Raw genomic sequence first — 19,752 nt, forward strand, 5'->3', positions numbered from 1 at the left:
AGGAGAAAAAAGAGAAGGAAAAGGAGGAGGAGGAAAGAGAGGAAGAGGAGGAGAAGGAAAAGGAGGAGAAAAGAGAGGGAGAGGAGGAAGAGGAAGGAGAAAAAAGAGGAGGAGGAAAGAGGAGGAGGGAGAAAAAAAGGAGGAGGAAAAGGAGGAGAAAAGAGAGGAAGAGGAGGATAAAGGAGAAAAAAAAGGAGGAGGAGGAGGAGGAAAGAGGAGGAGGAGGAGGAGGAGGAGGAAAGAGAAGAGGAGGAGGAGGAGGAGAAAAGAGAGGAAGAGGAGGAGAAAGGAGAAAAAAAGGAGGAGGAAAAGGAGGAGAAAAGAAGAAGAAGAGGAGGAGGAGGAGAAAAGAGAGGAAGAGGAGGAAGAGTAAGGAGGAAAAAAAAGGAGGAGGAGAAAAGTGAGGAAGAGGAGGAGGAGGAGGAAGGAGAAAAAAGGAGGAGGAGGAAAGAGAGGAAGAGGAGGAGAAAAAAAGGCATGTCTAAACAACGCCTCTGCCGCCGCCGCCGCCGCTTCTTCCTTCCTTCCCGGCGCGTGTAAACAATCAAGGGAAAACAAAAACAGCCAGCCAGGAGGCCGCGAAGGGGAAAAGGGCCGTCGGGGCCAAGCGAGGCCCGGAGCGCCTCCACCTCCTCCTCCTCCTCCTCCGCGGCGGCGGCTGCCGGGGCCGGGGCCGGGGCCGGGGCCGGGGGTCGCATGGAGGGTCCCTGCGGCTCGCTGGCGGTGAGCCTCTTCTCCGACCAGGGAGGCAGGAAATACATGGAGGACGTGACCCAGATCGTGCTGGAGCCCGAGCCCCGAGGGGACCCCAAGGAGGAGGAGAGGGAGGAGGAGGAGGGCCGGGCCGGGCCGCCGGGCTCGGTGGCCTTCTTCGCCGTGTGCGACGGGCACGGCGGGCGGGAAGCGGCTCACTTCGCCCGCGAGAACCTCTGGCCCTTCATCAAGAAGCAGAAGGGCTTCCGATCCGCCGAGCCGGCCGCCGTCTGCGCCGCCCTCCGCAAGGGCTTCCTCGCCTGCCACCGCGCCATGTGGAAGAAGCTGCGTAAGTCGGCCCGGCTCTCCCCTCTCTCCCCTCGCTCCTTTCCTCCCTCCCTTTCTTCTTCCCTTCCCTCTCTCCCTCCCTCTTCTTCCCTCCTTCCTTCTTTCTTTCTATCCTCCTTCCTTCCCTCTCTCCCTTTTCTTCCTTCCCCCCCTTCCCTCCCTTTCCCCCTTCCCCTTCCTTCTTTCTTTCTACCCTCCTTCCTTCCCTCTCTCCCTTCCTCCCTCTCTCCCTTTTCTTCCATCCCCCCTTCCCTCCCTTTCCCCCTTTTTTTCCTTCCCTGCTTCCCTCCCTCTCTCCCTTTTCTTCCTTCCCTCCTTCTTTCTACCCTCCTTCCTTCCCTCTCTCCCTTCCTCCCTCTCTCTTTTCTTCCTTTCCTCCTTCCCTCCCTTTCCCTTCCTTCTTTCTTTCTATCTATCCTCCTTCCTTCCCTCTCTCCCTCCCTCCCTCTCCCTTCCTATTTTCTTCCCTTCTTCCTTCCCTCCCTCCCTCCCCCTCTTTTTCCCTTTTCCTTCCTTCCATCCTTCCATCTCCTTATCCCCCCCCTTCCTTTTCCTTCCCTTTTCCACCCTCCCCTTTTCTTTCCTTTATTCCTCCCTCCCTTTTTCTCTTTTCCTTCCTTCCTTCTCCCCTTCCTCCCTCCCTTTTTCTTCCTTCCTTCCTCTTACCCCCCCACTTCCCTTTTCCTTCCTTTACTCCTCCCTCCCTTTTTCCCTTTTCCTCCCTCCCTCCCTCCCTTCCCCTAACTCTTTCCTTCCCCAGCAGTCTTTGCCTCTCTTGCCCCTGGCATAAGCCTCCACGCCATGCCTTCCAAACATTATTTTTATTTTATTCCATCCTGGGAAACGTCTTTCGGAGAGTCGAGGGGTTGAAAGGATCAGTTTGGGGAGGGAGAGGGTGGGGTGGGGGCTTTTTCTTCCCCACACCCCCATGGCTCGCCCCCCATTACATGTGAATGGGCTTTGCTGGCTGAGGAATTCTGGGAGTTGAAGTCCACAAGTCTTAAAGCTTTGCTGGCTGAGGAATTCTGGGAATTGAAGTCCACAAGTCTTAAAGCTTTGCTGGCTGAGGAATTCTGGGAATTGAAGTCCACAAGTCTTAAAGTTGCCAAGGTTGGGGATCCCTGCCTTAAAGCTATTCTTCCTATAATTAAACCCCAAACCCCTTCACATGCACTCTTAATTCTGTAATGATGATAATAATAATAATAATAATAATAATAATAATAATAATAATAATAATAATAATATATTATTATTATTTTTATTAAATAATAAATAATAATAAAAACCACCTTACTCGGAACAGCTTACATCCTCCGACGATACCTTAACAGTTCCTAGGTCCTTGGTTAGGACTCGAGCTGCTGAGCTATTAACCAGCCTCAAAGGCTGTGAATCTCACTGAAGATTAACTAATAATAATAATAATCTATTAACCGGCCTCAAAGGCTGTGAATCTCACTAAAGATTAACCAATAATAATAATAATAATAATAGAGGAAATACTTCTGTGATTATAAACTAGTTTTTAATGTCCGTTTACCCCGCCCCCCTCTTGGCCTTCTGGAGTGGCGTGTTTATGGAAGACATGTAGCCGTGTTCTGACTTGTGGGTCGCATGTAGAAGGAACTGCTTAAGGCCTTAGAGTCAAGGAGAGCTCTGTTTTACACAGTTGGTTGTAGAGTTTGACCCGGGATTGTGTGAACCGGGGTTCCCCTACTATCTACCCTCAAGATGGGTTGGGCACCCAAATGCTACTAAATTTTTGGGGCCCAATTCCAATACAAATTCTGGGGTTTCCTACCCACCTTGGGGTATGCGCTCCCACAGAGAGGGCCTCCTCAGGGTGCCATCAGCCAAACAATGTAGGCTAGTGACCCCCGGGGGAAGGCCTTCTCTGTGGGGGCACCTACCCTCTGGAATCAGCTGCCCCCAGAGATAAGGAGAATCCAAGACCTCAGCGCCTTCTGCCGTGCCCTTAAAACCCACTTTTTCCAGCAAGCCAGGCTGGCTTAAGAAGACATTTTTAAATGTTTTAATTGGTTTGTGATTTTTAATTTTTGGGCCAAATTTATATATATTTTAATTGTTTTTTAATATTTGTATTTCATGTTCTTAATTTTGGCTGTACACCGCCGAGTCCTCAGGGAGAAGGGCGGTATGTAAATTGGAAATAAAATAAAAATAAAATAAAATAAAAATGTCCAGTCCATGTGAACTTTACTAACTGAAAGAGGGAGGTAGTCTACAGGTAGTCCTCGAGTTACAACCGCAGTGTCCTTGCTAAGCAAAGTGGTTAAAGTGAGTCGTGCCTGATTTTACGAGCCTTTTTTTTTTTTGGCCCCTGATTATTAAGACAATCGCTATGGTTGTTAAGTGAATTGGAAGGTTGTTAAGCGAATCTGGCTTCCCTCATTGACTTTGTTTGTCAGAAGCCAGCTGGGAAGTTTCCACAGAGTGACCACATGACTTCGGCACACTGCAACCGTCACAAACACATGCCAGTTGCCAAGCGCCCGGATTTTGTTTGTGTTGTGTGACTGTGTGGATACTGTGATGGTTGTAAGCGTGAAGTCTGGTCTTGAGTCACTGTTTTTCATTGTCATCGTAACTTCGAACAGAGGCTGAAAGAATGGCTCTTAAATCGAGCAATATCTACATTGCTTGATTCATTACTGGCTGTTTAGATTGTGATCAAATATCTTGCAATAACACAAAATCTTGTATTTCTCCCACATCTTGAGAACCTTTCTACGCAAGCAGGGCCGGATTTAGATGAAAAGAGGCCCTAGGCTATTCCACTTATGAGGCCCTTTCACCTATAGTGAAAGTGTAATTTTAATTTTGCTAACAATTTGAATGTAGGCCCCTCTTGATCTTGAGGCCCTAGGCTGAAGCCTAGTTAGCCTATAGGAAAATCCGGCCCTGTACGCAAGCCACATTCTCTGCCCATGGCTGGATACCTCATATTCATGAAAAGCCACAGTGTGGGGGAAAGAAGTTGGTTTGGGGTTTGTGTGTTGTGAGAATTTTGTATTCCACCCCCCTAATATATTAGTGTCCTGTGAATCCAGCTTTTATAGTAGTTTCCCAATATATCAGAGCAAGATGTGTGAATCCAACTTTTATATTTTTCCAATCTATTAATGTCATATGTGAATCGAACTTTTATATTTTTTTGATAAATTAGTGTTGTGTGAATCCAGCTTTTATATTAAGAATGAAATGTGTGAATCCAGCTTCTATATATTTTCAATAAATTAGAGTCATGTGAATCCAGCTTTTATAAGTGTTTCCCAATATATTAAGAGTGAAATGTGTGAATCGAGCTTTTATATATTTTCGATAAATTAGAGTCGTGTGAATCCAGCTTTTATAAGTGTTTCCCAATATATTAAGAGTGAAATGTGTGAATCCAGCTTCTATATATTTTCAATAAGTTAGAGTCATGTGAATCCAGCTTTTATAAGTGTTTCCCAATATATTAAGAGTGAATGTGTGAATCCAGCTTCTATATTTTTTCGATAAATTAGAGTCGTGTGAATCCAGCTTTTATAAGTGTTTCCCAATATATTAAGAGTGAAATGTGTGAATCCAGCTTCTATATATTTTCAATAAATTAGAGTCATGTGAATCCAGCTTTTATAAGTGTTTCCCAATATATTAAGAGTGAAATGTGTGAATCCAGCTTCTATATTTTTTCTAATATATCAGGGTCATATGTGAATCCAGTTTATATAATTTTTTTCCCAATATATTAGTGTGGTGTGCAAAACCAGCGTTTATATTTTCTGATAAATTAGTGTCATGTGAATCCAGCTTTTATAAGTGTTTCTCAATATATTAAGAGTGAAATGTATGAATCCAGCTTCTATATTTTTTTCTAATATATCAGGGTCACGTGTGAATCCAGCTTATATAATTTTTTCCCAATATATTAGTGTCGTGTGCAAAACCAGCGTTTATATTTTTTGATAAATTAGTGTCATGTGATTCCAGCTTTTATAAGTGTTTCCCAATATATTACGAGTGAAATGTGTGAATCCAGCTTCTATATTTTGTTGATAAATTAGTGTCGTGTGAATCCAGGTTTTATAATTTCCCCCCCCCAATATATTAGTGTCGTGTGCAAAACCAGCGTTTATATTTTCTGATAAATTAGTGTCGTGTGAAACCAGCTTTTATAAGTGTTTCCCAAGTGAGAAGTGTAAATCCAGCTTTTATTTATTTTTCTAATATATTAGTGTTATGTATGAATCCAGCTTTTATAATTTCTTTCCCACGCTATTAGTGTCACGTGGGAAGCCGGCTACCCTGTTCTTCAAAGAACAAGGTTGACTCCCTTATTCAAATGCCAAAAAACTCCTGTGGCTAAATTATGCATGCTCAGGTAAAGATTGAGACCAGTTGAAATGGATGAGTCACTGTATATTTTTCTAACTTGTAAGTCCTGTTTGAACTCACTAGAGCAGTGATGGTGAACCTTTTTGGCAATGAGTGCCCAAACGGTGCTTCCATGCGCATGCACAGGAGTGCCGGAAACCCAGAGACCAGCTGGCTAGCGCACATATGCCTGCTTTCTGGGCGTTTTCAGGCCATTTTCTGGACTGTTTTCAGGTAGTTTTTCGGATGTTTTCAGGCCGTTTTCTGGGCCAAAAACAGCCTGAAAACGGGCTAAAATACGGCCTGAAAACGGAAAATGGTCTGGTTTTTGGTCGTTTTTTTTCGGGCCATTTTCAAGCCGTTTTCCGGTGCTCCGGCGCTTGTGAAGACCAGCTGGCACGCCGGAAACCAGAAAAGAAGCTGGCGAAAGCGTGCATGCCCACAGAGAGGGCTCTATGTGCCACCTGTGGCACGCATGCATTGGAGCAGTGATGGCTAACCTTTTTGCTGTCGTGTGCCAAAAGCGGGGGTCACGGGGGGGTCGCGGGTGCATATGCCCACATCCATAATTCAATGTGCCCCGTTCTCCCGTGCATGCGCACATGACCCCCCCCATACACTTCCCCCTGCTTTTGGCACGCGATGGCACAGTGGGCCTGGTAGGCCCGTTTTTCCCCCTCCCCAGGCTCCAGAGGCTTTCTAGGAGCCTGGGGAGGGCAAAAACAGCCTTCGCATGCCCAGTTTCCCGACTTCTGGTGGGACCGGAAGGTCTGAAAATAAGTTGGCCGGTGTGCGCATGCACGCTGGAGCTGAGCTAGGGCAACACTCGCGTGTCCACCAATATGGCTTCACGTGCCACCTGTGGCACCCGTGCCATACGTTCGCCATCATGACACTAGAGTGAATTTCTGAATCCAGGCCAGGAAGCATAAACTTCCCGAAATACAGATAGTCCTCGACTTACGACCACAATTGAGGTTTCTGCGCATGTGCAGAAGCTTCTGCGCATGTGCAGATCGCCGATGATGACATCCGGGGTGGTGGGCGGGGCCTGCCACTGGTTTTACTACCGGTTCTTGCGAACCGGTCCGAATCGGGGGCAACCCACCACTGAATTGAGCCCAAAATTTATGTTGCTAAATGAAATCAAAATTAAAAAAAACAAAAACAAAACAAAAATGTTTGTTAAATGAATTTTGCCCCATTTTACGATTTTTCTTGCCAGGCCTGTTAAGTGAACTGTTGCCGTTGTTAAGTCGGTAACACGGTTGTTAAGTGAATGTGGCTTCCCCTATTGACTTGGCTTGTCAGAAGGTCGCAAAAGCGGATCACAAGATCCCGGGAGCTGTCATAAATATGAGTCAGTTTCCAAGGGTCCGAATTTTGATTACGTGAGCATGGGGATGTTGCAACGGTTGTAAGTGTGAAAAATGGTCGTAAGTCACTTTTTTCAGTATTGTTGTAACTTTGAAGGGTCACTAAATGAACTGTTGTAAATGGGGGACTACTGTATTCTTGGAGTAAACTTGGAATATGGGAAGGAGGTCTTACATTCTCACTTTTAAGAATGGGCATTGTGGGATCTTTCTGTTTTGCTGAAAACGGTTGTGTGGACGTGTAAGGAATATTTTCTCTTGATTGACACAATTGAGGTCCATAGGATTATTTTACTCAGGGGTTACAGGGTTAGTAGGGACCACTCCTTTTCTTTGGGCATTCAACAGTTTGTAAAGATAGTCCTTGATTTAAGGTCACAATGGAGGCCAAAATTTTTGTTGCTAAGCGAGGCTGTTGTTCCCCATTTTATGACCTTTCTTGCCATGGTTGTTAAGTGAATCACTGCAGTTGTTAAGTTAGTCACACGGTTGTTAAGCAAATCGGGCTTCCCCCCCCCCCATTGACTTTGCTTGTTGGACGCCGGCTGGGAAGATTACAAATGATAATCACATCACCTTGGGACTGCCATAAATATAGATAGTCCTCGACTTACGACCACAAATGAGCCCAAAATTTATGTTGCTAAGCGAAACATTTCTTGAGTGAGTTCTGCCCCATTTTACAACCTTTCTTGCTGCGGTTGTTTGATGAATTGTTGCGTTAAGTTGGTAACCCGGTTATTAAGGGAATCTGGCTTCCCTATTGACTTTGCTTGTCAGAAGGTCGCAAAAGGGAATCACATGATCCCGGGGATACTGCAACCGTCATAAATATGAGTCAGTTGCCAAGCGTCTGAATTTTGATCATGTGACCCTGGGGATGCCGCAATGCTGGTAAGAGTGAAAAACGAAAAGGGTAAGTCACTTTCTTCAGTGTTGTAACGTTGAATGGTCACTAACTGAATGGTTGTAAGTCGAGAACTACCTGGATGAGCCTCTTCTGAAAGAATTTAATGAGATCTGTACAGATAGTCCTCGACTTACAACCATTCATTTAGTGGCGGTTCAATGTTGCAACAGCACTGAAAAAGTGACCTATGTCCGTTTTTCACACTTGCGACCATGGGGCCTGTACGGATTGTAGCTGATTCCGACAGCGAGGAGGCTGGTGTGGTGCTGCGCCAGCAGCCTGTGCAGCTGGCGCTCGAGTCAGACAGTGAGGAGGCTGGAGAAGATGTGGTGCCAGAGGCGGGGATTCAGCCAGGGCCTTCAGAACCTCCAGAAGCTCCCATAAGTGAAGAGGAAGAAGAGGAGGAGCCTCTTCTCGATGCATGGGCGCGCAGAGCTGCCAAAAGGCAGGAGTGGCTCCTCAGGAGGAGGTCTCCTCGAGAGTAAGGCTTGGGGCTAATTGGCCACTCCCTTAGCCTATTTAAGGAGGAACACCGACTGAAGCAATTTGCAGGGAACAACTTTAGTTCATTCTCCTTCCTGTCTGGATTCTCTGCAAATTGCTTCTGGGCTTTCTGCCAACCTTAGTAAGATTGTGATTACTTTATCTTTGGTTTCTTGTAGGCTGTTAAGAAAGTTTATTAACAGCCTTCATTTGGAAACAGACTGAGTTATTTTAGTAAATTTAAGTTTTGTACAGTCTTTGTGTGTGCTGCGTTCTTTGGGGTCCGTAGCTGGGGCAGAACACATGGTCACATGGTTTGCCTTCGAATGCTTGCCAAGTGGTTCACATTTATGACAGCCACAGTGTCTCCGGAGTCACGTGATCCAGAGGTGGGTTTCACAGCAGGTTCTGACCAGTTCTGGAAAACAGGTAGTGGAAATTTTGAGTAGGTTGGAGAACCGGTAGTAAAAATTCTGACTGGCCCCACCCCTATCTACTCTCTGCCTCCCAAGTCCCAGCTGATCAGGAGGAAATGGGGATTTTGCAGTATCCTTCCCCTGGAGTGGGGAGGGAATGGAGATTTTACAGTATCCTTCCCCTGGAGTGGGGAGGGAATGGAGATTTTACAGTATCCTTCCCCTGGAGTGGGGAGGGAATGGAGATTTTACAGTATCCTTCCCCTGGATTGGGGAGGGAATGGAGATTTTACAGTATCCTTCCCCTGGATTGGGGAGGAAATGGGGATTTTGCAGTAACCTTCCCCTGGATTGGGGAGGGAATGGAGATTTTACAGTATCCTTCCCCTGGAGTGGGGAGGAAATGGGGATTTTGCAGTAACCTTCCCCTGGATTGGGGAGGAATGGGGATTTTACAGTATCCTTCCCCTGGATTGGGGAGGGAATGGGGATTTTGCAGTAACCTTCCCCTGGAGTGGGGAGGAAATGGGGATTTTGCAGTATCCTTCCCCTGCCATGACCACCAATCCACGCCCACCAATCCACACTCACAGAACCGGTAGTAAAAAAATTTGAAACCCACCCCTGACGTGATCCCCCTTTCTGACATTCTGACAAGCAAAATCAATGGGGGAAAACAGATTCACTTAACAACCGTGTTACTAATTTAAGAACTGCAGTTGCTCACTTAACAAATGTGGCGAGAAACGTCGTAAAATGGGGCCAGACTCGCTTGGCAACACAAATTTTGGGCTCCATTGTGGTCGTAAGTAGAGGACTACCTGTATAAATTGGCTTTTTTTTTTTTTTTTTTGCTGAATCTGAATCAGGCTGAACGTAAAATTGGCCCATTGGGGATTCTAGCTCTGAATTCTTAGCTTCCATTAAAAATGAATAAAAGCAATGTTTTAAAAACTTTTTTTTTTTTTATGGTAAAGCACTAAAGAAAAGAAAAAAAGAGAATTCCTGCAGCTTTTTATCTATTTTTATTTTTTTATATACCGTATACAGTGGAAAATAGTTTGGGCTTAACTTGATAGCTCCTGCCCAAATGAAATTAAATCGGCAATGGTCTCGGGATTCTTTTAGCCAGAAAATTTCAATTTCAGCATTACAGGCAGTCCTCGACGTACGACCATAATTGAGCCTGACGGTTCTTTTTACTAAGCAAGACATTTGTTAAGTCCCCCCCATTTTACGACCTTTCTTGCTATGGTTGTTAAGCGAATCATTGCAGTTGTTAAATTAGGAACACGGGTTGTTAAGTGAATCTGGCTGCCCCATTGACTTTGCCACAAAATTGGATCACGGGAGTCTGGAACGGTCCAAAGTGGGAAAAACAGTCCTGTCACTTTTTTCAATGGTCACTCAACGAATGGTTGTAAGTCGAGGACTTACCTGTATTTGTGAATGCAGAGATTGAGGGACAGCTGTTGATTTCAACTTTATTTTTGTGTGCTAAAGGTGTATTTGGGGCTGCTGTCCAATGGCCAAAAAACCAGTTTGCTCTGTTATGTTGATTTTTTAAAAAACTGAGCTCAGTTTTTTAATCTTGTCGGCTCAAAATTACGCCCCATTGATTTTTAAAGGGCCTCGTTGTTATGTACGGGGGTTGTCCCAAGCTGAGCTCATACGTGTAATTTTAGTTTTCCTTTTGGCCCCTCGGACTTCCTGGTTATGCTTTTGCAGACAAGTGTGGCCTGCAAAATTGGCTGCAGATGCTCTCAGCCGAAAACAAACCTGGTGTGGAATGAATTAGTAACGGAGGGCTGGAGGGTGGATAGAGAGAGGCCCAGATGCGAAGAACAAAATGTAAGCTTTTGATAGCGAAAGAAAAAGAAGGGGGTGGGTGGCTGGATTTCAGCTTTCTCAAATTTCATTTCATTACATCCTTCTGTATCGCCTGCCTTCCTTTCCTCCCTTACCTCCATTCCTCACTTTCCTCCTTCCTCCCTCCTCTTTCCTTCTATCCTCCCCTTCCTCCTTCCCTTCCTACCTCCCCCTTTCTTTCTTTCTTTCTTTCCTTCCTTCCTTCTTTCTTCCCTCCCTCCCTCTTCCCCTCTCCTTCTTTCTTTCCTTTTTCCCTTTCCTCTCCTTCCTTCCCTCCTCTTCCCTCCCTCCCTTCCTCCTCCCCTTCCCCTTCCTCTTTCCTTTCCTCCTTTCCTCCCTCCCTCCCTCCTCTTTCCTTCTATCCTCCCCTTCCTGCCTTCCTCTTTCTTTCTTTCTTTCTTTCTTTCTTTCTTTCTTTCTTTCTTTCTTTCCTTCCTTCCTTCTTCCCTCCCTCCCTCCCTCCCTCTTCCCCTCTCCTTCCTTCCTTCTTAAGTCCCTCCCTCCCTCCTTCCCTCTCCTCCCTCCCTCCCCCTTAGTTAGAAAGAACCCCCAGAGTTAGCACTCTGAAGGTTTAAATTTAAGTCCAATTTGATGGAAGTGCAAGCAGGCACAGGGTACTTTCTTCCATGTCTGGTGGCTTTGCCCAAAAATTAGGAAATATTGGGAAAAAATAAGAATTTGGCTAATAGAAATAACATTGGAAAAAATAGAACTCAAACCAGAGATTTTTTTATTAGGGATGATTAAAGAAAACTATAGGAAAGAAATAAAGTATTTAATATTACACATAGTCACTGCAGCCAGATTGGCGTTCGCCCAATATTGGAAAACTGATCAACTGCCAACAGATCAATTGATAATCCAAAAACTCTATAACTGTTCGGCGGTTCGAATACCTAGTGCTGCGTAAACGGAGTGAGCTCCTGTGACTTGTCCCAGCTTCTGCCAACCTAGCAGTTCGAAAGCACCTTTGGGGCCACCTTTGGTGGGAAGGTAACAGCGTTCCATGCGCTTTTGGCGTTGAGTCATGCTGGCCACAGGACCACGGAGGGGTCTTTGGACAGCACTGGCTCTTCGGCTTTGAAACGGAGATGAGCACCGCTCCCTAGAGTCGGGAACGACTAGCATATATGTGCGAGGGGAACCTTTATCTTTAGTTTAATGAAAAGAAGGACCAGAGGTGACATGATAGCAGTCTTCGGATATCTCAGGGGTTGCCCCAAAGAAGAGGGAGTCAAACTATTCTCCAATGTCCTGCCCTTGAAGGCAGGACAAGAAGCAACAGATGGAAACTAATCAATGGAAATTAAGGAGAGAACCAACTTAAGCAATAAGGAGAAATTTCCTGATGATTATAACAATTAATCAGTGGAACGACTTGCCTCCAGAAGTTGTGAATGCTCCAACACCGGTAGTTTTTAAGAAGAGATTGGATAACGATTTGTCTGAAATAATATAGGCTTTGGATTAGAAGAGGTGTCAGCTTTGGAAGCCATATTAACACCAGAAGCTTCCACGCTGCCACTTTCTTGTGCTTGGGAAAGTAGGAGGGGGGATGTAGTAGAGAGATTGTAGTTAGACATAATAGCATTCTTCTTTTCGGTCAAGGTCAGGGTGTTCCTGCATCTGGAGGAGGAGTGGTTGAAGTGGGGCCTCAAGTGGGGACGGAGGGTGATTGGGCCATGTGATGGGCCGATGGGTGCAGGGGCTGGATTTGGCGGTTTTGATTTACTGAGGGAAAACCCAGAATTCTCAGATTCGGCTTTTCCCAGATACGCCAGTATACCTACTCTAATAAATGGAAGATTTGAGATGATGCCTGTCTCGGGAGTTTTTGATTGGAGTTGGGTTGTTCTGGAATGCTGAGAAGGGGTTGAACTAGAAGAGCCGAGGTGGCGCAGTGGTTAGAGTGCAGTATGGCAGCTACTTCAGCTGACTGCTAGTTCAGCAGATCAGCGGATCAAATCTCACCGGCTCAAGGTTGACTCAGCCTTCCATGATTCCGAGATGGGTAAAATGAGGACCCAGATTGTTGGGGGCAATATGCTATTTAGTATACTGTCTTTGGTGTAAGCCGCCCAGAGTCCTCGGAGAGTTGGCGGCATAGAAATATGACTAATAAAATAAATAATAATAATAAAAGACCTCCAAGGTCCCTTCCAACTATTATTCTGTTATTCGAATGACTCTCAAAAGAGCTAACCACTGACCTTCAGAGTGCTAAAAACCAGATAACTGCAAAAAATAAAAATCCTTCTATTCCTCACCAGTCGGTTAGAACTGAAGAAGCTTCTTGGATGAGAAGCTAAAAGTTTTCAAGGAAAAAAAACAAGAAGCTCAACCTTATTCTCCAAAGCACCTGAGGGCAGGACAAGAAGCAACGGGTGGAAACTAATCAAGGAGAGAAGCAACCTAGAACTAAGGAGAAATTTTCCTGACAGTGAGAACAATTAATCAGTGGAACAACTTGCCTCCAGAAGTTGTGAATGCTCCAACACTGGAAGTTTTTAATAAGAGATTGGACAACCATTTTTCTGAAACGGTATAGAGCCGTGATGGCGAACCTATGGCTGGTACGCAGAGCCATATCGGTGGGCACACGAGCATTGCCCTAGTTCAGCTCCGGTGCTGGATTTTCGGGCCTTCCAGGCCCACTGGAAGTCAGGAAACAGGTTGTTTGTGGCTACCAGAGGGCCTCCGAGGGGTGGGAGGCCTGTTTTTCACTCTCCCTGGGCTCCAGAGGCTTTCTGGGAGCCTGGGGAGGGTAAAAACAGGCACTCCTTCCGGAGGCCGAAAACAGCCCTTTTCCTGACTTCCGATGGACCGGAAGGCCTGTTTTTCGCTGTCCCCAGGCTCCAGAGCCTTTCTAGGGTCTGGAAGTCAGGAAACGGGCTGTTTCCAGCCTCCAGAGGGTCTCCGGAGGAGTGGGGAAGGCCGTTTTCGCCCTCCCCAGGCTCCAAGAAAGCCTCTGGAGCCTGGGGAGGGTGAAAAATGGGCCCACCGTGCCATTGTGTGCCGTCATGTGTCAAAAGCGGGAAGAGCATGGGTGCGGTCCCACATACACGCGTGGCGGGTGGGGTGCATTGAATTATGAGTGTGGGCATGCGCGTATGCGACCCCCCCCCCCTACGCTCCCCACGCTTTTGGCACAGTTTAGCCATCACTGGTATAGAGTTTTCTGCCTAAGCAGGGTTGGACTAGAAGACCTCCAAGTTCCCTTCCAACTCTGTTAAAATTCTGTTAAAGAAAAGTAGTGACACAGCTGGAGCATTCCTGGCTTGCAAGCAAACTTTTTTTTTTTTTTTTGTAAATTTATTTATTTAAAACAATACATCAAAAAAAAAGAAATAGTCAGACAAATGATCGCGACAGGAACTTTACATGATATTTACACTTTCTACGGTATGTAGGCTTCAGTCAAATTTAACATATATTAAACATAATCCTGGTTATACTTGACTTTTGGGGCGTCTGTTGTTCAACCAAATGTACCATTTCAAGCAAATTTGAAAGTGTGAATCTGAGCCTTTTATGCTTAATTCCCCTTTGAAGCTCCTGCAGCTTGATGGGTTTTAATTGTTCCTGATTGCCCTGGATTTTGTTTTCCTGTTTTCCTGCGTTTCTTGGTCCCAGGTCTTTTGTTTTTCCTGTCCTTGGTGTTTAACCCTCTCAGGAAAAAGGGAGTTTGGAGGGTTTACTTTTAGCCTGATTCCCCTTATCTTAATGGCTCTGCTTAAGTATTTCTGTGGTCAGCTTTTGTTACTTTTGTAACAGCATTTAGCAGGCTGTTCTGAGTTTTCTTTTCAGCTAATGCTTAATTTTCTTAATTTTCATTTTCATTTTTCATTTTATTAAATTTGTATACCGTCCTACTCCCGAAGGACTCAGGGCGGTGAACAGGCACAAAATAAAACACATAAATACAAAAGTTAAAACATGATTAAAACCCAATTAAATAATTTTTGCCCGAGACAATTTAAAACTCCCAATAATTTAAAACGAATTAAAATTTCAATTTAAAAATTTAAAAGAAGGGGAGAAAATTAGGCCAGGCCGGCCTGCTGGAATAGGAGTGTCTTCAAAGCACGGCGGAAAGTGCGCAGATCCTCCGTATCTCCGGGGGGAGCTCGTTCCAGATAGTAGGTGCCCCCACAGAGAAGGCCCTCCCCCTAGGGGCCGCCAGTCAACATTGTTTGGCTGACGGCACCTGGAGGAGCCCCTCTCTATGAGAGCGTACCGGCCGGTGGGAGGCTGTTTGTGGTAGTAGGCGGTCCCGTAAGTAGCCAGGTCCTAAGCCATGGAGCGCTCTAAAGGTGGTAACCAAAACCTTGAAGCGCACCCGGAAGACCACCGGGAGCCAGTGCAGCTCGCGCAGGAGAGGTGTCACACGGGAGCGCCATATTGCTCCCATAACCACCCGCGCGGCCGCACTCTGCGCCAGTTGGAGCCTCCAGGTGCTCCTCAAGGGGAGCCCCATGTAGAGAGCGTTACAATAGTCCAGGCGGGAGGTAACAAGGGCATGAGTGACTGTGTGTAGGGAGTCCCGATCCAGAAAGGGACGCAACTAAAAGGGAAAGGGCTGGCTTGAGTTTCTTGGCACTGTTTTCTGAGGCTTCTGGTGCTGTGAAGTTTTTGGCAGTGTCCTTTTGGGGTGTCATGCCTGATTTTGGGCCGGATTTAAGCACTCTGCGGGCCGGATCTGACCTATGGGCCTTGAGTTTGATACCCCTGTATTAGACTAAGCCGGCTTGCTCGCTCGCTTGCTTGCTTACTTACTTGCTGATTTATGTATTTATTATATAACTTATAATTATTTTCCTCCCCCTTTGCAGCAGAATGGCCGAAGACTATGACGGGTCTTCCGAGTACTTCAGGCACGACAGCCAGCGTGGTAATCATCCGTGGATCAAAGATGTACGTGGCTCACGTCGGCGACTCGGGTGTGGTTCTTGGAGTCCAGGATGACCCGAAGGATGAATACGTCCGAGCCGTGGAAGTGACGCAGGATCACAAACCTGAGCTTCCAAAGGAGAGGCAGCGGATTGAAGGCCTTGGGGGAAGGTAACAGATCTCACACTGGCTTGTTCAAAATGTGGCCTTTTTCTATTTATAAGGTAGTCCTTGACTTACGACCACAATGGAACCCAATTTTTCTGTCGCTAAGGAAGACAGTTAAGTGAGTTTTGCCCCATTTTACGATGTTTTGGGCCGCCGTTGTTAAGCGAGGTCGGTAAAATGAGGACCCAGATTGTTGTGGGGGGGGGCAATATGCTGACTCTAAATTGCTTAGAGAGGGCTGTAAAGTGGTATGTAAGTCTAAATGCTATTGCTAAGGAAGCTGGATGGAAAAACCAGGGAGGAAGGGAGGGAGGAAGGGAGGGAGGGAGGGAAGGAAGGAAGGAAGGAAGGAAGGAAGGAAGGAAGGAAGGAAGGAAGGAAGGAAGGAAGGAATCCGTGGTGGTGCAGTGGTTATAATGTAGTACTGCAGGCTAATTCTGCTCACAGCCGGGAATTCGATCCTGACCGGCTCAGGGTTGACTCAGCCTTCCATCCTTCCGAGGTCAGTAAAATGAGGACCCAGATTGTTGGGGGAAAGAGGCTGACTCTATAAAAACCTCTTAAAGAGGACTGTAAAGCACTATGAAGCAGTATGTAAGTCTTAAGTGCTATTGCGAAGGAAGGAAGGAAGGAAGGGAGGGAGGGAGGAAGGAAGGAAGGAAGGAAGGAAGGAAGGAAGGAAGGAAGGAAGGAAGGAAGGAAAGGAAGGAAGCCCTGGTGGCGCAGTGGTTTGAATGAAGTATTGCAAGCTAACTCTGCCCACAGCCAGAAAGTTTGATCCTTACCGGCTCAAGGTCAACTTAGCCTTCCTTCCTTCTGAGGTCGGTAATAATAATAATAATAATAATAATAATAATAATAATAATAATAATAATAATAATAATAATAATAATAATAATAATTTACATCCTCCGACGATACCTTAACAGTTCCTAGGTCCTTGGTTAGGACTCGAGCTGCTGAGCTATTAACCAGCCTCCAAGGCTGTGAATCTCACTAAAGATTAACTAATAATAATAATAATTATTATTATTTTATTTCTATACCGCCCTTCTCCCGAAGGACTCAGGGCGGTGTACAGCCTATTAAAAGCACAAAGACAGACATCGATTAAAAATAATTAAAATCATTAAATAGTTTCGGCTCAAATTTAAAACCCCAAAAATTTAAAACACCTAATTTAAAATCCTTACATTGATAGCCCGGCCTGGCGGAACAACAAGGTCTTGAGGGCACAGCGAAATACACGGAGGTCGGAGATCTTACGCATTTCCGGGGGCAGTTCATTCCACAGGGCAGGGGCTCCCACAGAGAAGGCCCTCTCCCTGGGTGTCGCCAGCCGACATAACTTGGCCGATGGCACCCTGAGGAGACCCTCTTTGTGGGACTGGCCGGTGGGAGGCTATTGGTGGCAGAAGTCGGTCTTGAAGGTACCCGGGTCCTATGCCATGGAGCGCATGGTAAAATGAGGACCCAGATTATTGTGGGCAATGGGATGCCTCTGAAAACCAGGGGTGTCAAACTGGCGACCAGTGGGCTGGATATGTCGCGCGCAGGCCACCCCAGCTCCGTGAATGGGGAAAAATGTCACGAAACGTGACCGCAACGTGACGCCGTGAGTTTGACACCCATGCTGTAAACCACTTAGACAGGGCTATAAAGCACTATAAAGTGGTATATAAGTCTACGTGTTGTTGTTATTGCTGTTATATCCCTCAGTTAACCAGACCACGTAGGGCTTTATAGATACCAGCCAGCACCTTTAATCATGCATTGTAGAAGTCTTGTTTCGTACGCAACGCCTTGAAACTTTTAGTTTCTTTTCAACTTTTCACCCTTCGTTTAATTCCTCCCCCTCCCCTCTGTTCTCTCCGATTGTTTTAGTGTGATCAATAAATCCGGTGTGAATCGGGTGGTTTGGAAACGGCCTCGTTTGAGTCATAATGGTCCAGTCCGACGAAGCACTGTTATCGATCAGATTCCCTTCCTGGCAGTGGCCCGAGCCCTTGGTAAGTAGCCTCTGTGAAGCGAAATGAAATGACATGACGATCGACAGGAAGATTTAGTGATTCATAGGCAGGTAGAGCCTTGGTAGTACAGTGGTCTAAGGCACCCTGTTATTAAGCTGGTTATTAAGACCAGCTGCCTGCAATTTCTGCTGGTTCGAATCTCGCCAAGGCTCAAGGTTGACTCAGCCTTCCATCCTTTCTAAGGTAGGTAAATTGAGGACCCAGTTTGTGGGGGCAATAAGCTGACTTTGTATAAATATACAAAAGGATGAAGGCTATTGCTGAGCACATTGTAAGCCGCCCTGAGTCTCTGGAGAAGGGCGGCATATAAATAAATAATTTAAAAAAAAAAGGTAGTCCTTGATTTACAAGAGTTCGTTCAGCGACTGTTCAAAATTACAACGGCGCTGGAAAAAATGACATGACCGTTTTTTTCACACTTACGACCTTTGAAGCATTGTGATCCAAATTCGGACACTTGGCATATTTGGACTCATATTTATGACGGTTACACTGTCCCAGGATCATGGGATGCCACCTTCCAGGATGGATTTGATTTAAATCAAGTTGATTTAAAAGAGCCTTGGTGGCGCAGCAGTCTAAAGTGCTGTTAAATAGCACCAGCTGCCTGCAATTACCGCAAGTTCAAATCTCACCAGGCTCAAGGTTGACTCAGCCTTCCATCCTTTTGAGGTAGGTAAAATGAGGACCCGGTTTGTGGGGGCAATAAGCTGACTTTGTATAAAAAAGAACACCGCTTGGGGAAGGGGCGCGAAAGCCCTACTAAGCAGGTATATACAAAAGTATGAAGGCTATTGCTTAACGCATTGTAAGCCGCCCTGAGTCTCTGGAGAAGGGCGGCATATAAATCGAACCAATAAATAAATAAATAAATTTAAATCACGATATAAATCACGATTTAAATCACTAGTAAAAAGGCTTGATTTAAATCAACTCGATTTAAATCATGTCTTTGTCTCCTTCTCTTCCTTTCCTCCTTCTTCCTTCCTTCGGGGCCTTGTATGCTTCTCACCCGCCCCATGAAGGCAATTAAGATGACATGTTCTTGGCTGCTTCTCCAGGCACCGCTTATTTTCCAGATATAATTATAGGCTGGACCTGACTTGCTCATTCTCAAGTTGTCTCATTGTTGTGACATGCCGAAAGCGCACGAATATGTGCACCACAGCGCGCGTGTGCACCCCTGCACAAATAATGCAATGTGTGCGCGATCCTCCCGCTGCACGCTCTGCCCCCCTCTGCGCATGTATGTGCGCCCCACCCATGCTTCCCCCACACCACGTTTTGGGCCTAGTAGGCCTCCCTGCAGCCTCCTGGGAGCAAAAACGGGCCGCTTGGGCCCATGCTGTGCCCTATTTTGGGCCTAGTAGGCCTCCCTGCAGCCTCCTGGGAGCAAAAATGGGCCACAAGGGGCCATGCCACGCCATATTTTGGGGCTAGTAGGCCTCCCTGCACGTATAACCCATAATACAATACATGCGCGCGCCCGTATGCCCCCTGCTCCCTTGCTCATGCAAGTGTGATCCCCCCGCCCCTGCGCATGCATGCGCATCTCCCACATGTGCCGTGACCCCTGCGCATGTGCGGCAGAGACCTGAAAATTAGCTGGCCGGCAGGAGGTGCATGCACATGTGCGGTAGAGCTGAGCTCGGGCAATGGCTCATGTGCCCGCAGAGAGGGCTCTCCGTGCCACCTGTGGCAGTCGTGCCATAGGTTCACCATCCCTTGTGCAAGGTCTCCTGCTTGGACAAGGGGTTGGACTAGATGACCTACAAGATCCCTTCCAACTCTGTTAATCTGTTCTGCTCTGTTTTTTTATACAGGTGATCTCTGGAGTTACGACTTCTACAGCGGGGAGTTTGTGGTTTCTCCAGAGCCGGACACGAGTGTACACACACTAGATCCTCAGAAGCATAAATATATAATTTTGGGGAGTGATGGACTGTGGAACATGATCCCACCCCAGGAGGCTATCTCCATGTGCCAGGACCACGAAGAGAAAAAATATTTTATGGTGAGCTGTCAAGGACTTCCGTTTTTCTTTGCTGATCCGCATGATTGAAACCTTAACTTCTGCATGCATGTTGCGTAAAAAAGATGATGGACTTTGAGCAAGTAATCTTAGCCAGCAGCTTGATTGTTTTTGGTACCGCTGTTCACATAACGTTCCCTATCATCACTTTGTT

General features: G+C 46.2%; 1 protein-coding gene across 1 annotated transcript in view; it reads left to right on the top strand.

The window, feature by feature from the left end:
- The first annotated feature begins 275 nt into the window (after positions 1 to 275).
- The window catches only part of PPM1D (protein phosphatase, Mg2+/Mn2+ dependent 1D), a 32,520-nt gene continuing 13,043 nt past the window's right edge, over positions 276 to 19,752 (top strand). Inside the window, exons 1-4 of the mRNA XM_070931995.1 lie at positions 276 to 1,042; positions 15,311 to 15,539; positions 17,421 to 17,545; positions 19,390 to 19,580. Coding sequence (XP_070788096.1) covers positions 697 to 1,042; positions 15,311 to 15,539; positions 17,421 to 17,545; positions 19,390 to 19,580 — 891 coding nt within the window. The 5' untranslated portion in view covers positions 276 to 696. The remainder of the gene's footprint in view (positions 1,043 to 15,310; positions 15,540 to 17,420; positions 17,546 to 19,389; positions 19,581 to 19,752) is intronic.

This window comes from Pituophis catenifer, unplaced genomic scaffold, assembly GCF_029215685.1.
Source record: "Pituophis catenifer annectens isolate HBS135680 unplaced genomic scaffold, rPitCat1.0.hap2 SCAF_1, whole genome shotgun sequence".
Lineage (NCBI taxonomy): Eukaryota > Metazoa > Chordata > Lepidosauria > Squamata > Colubridae > Pituophis > Pituophis catenifer.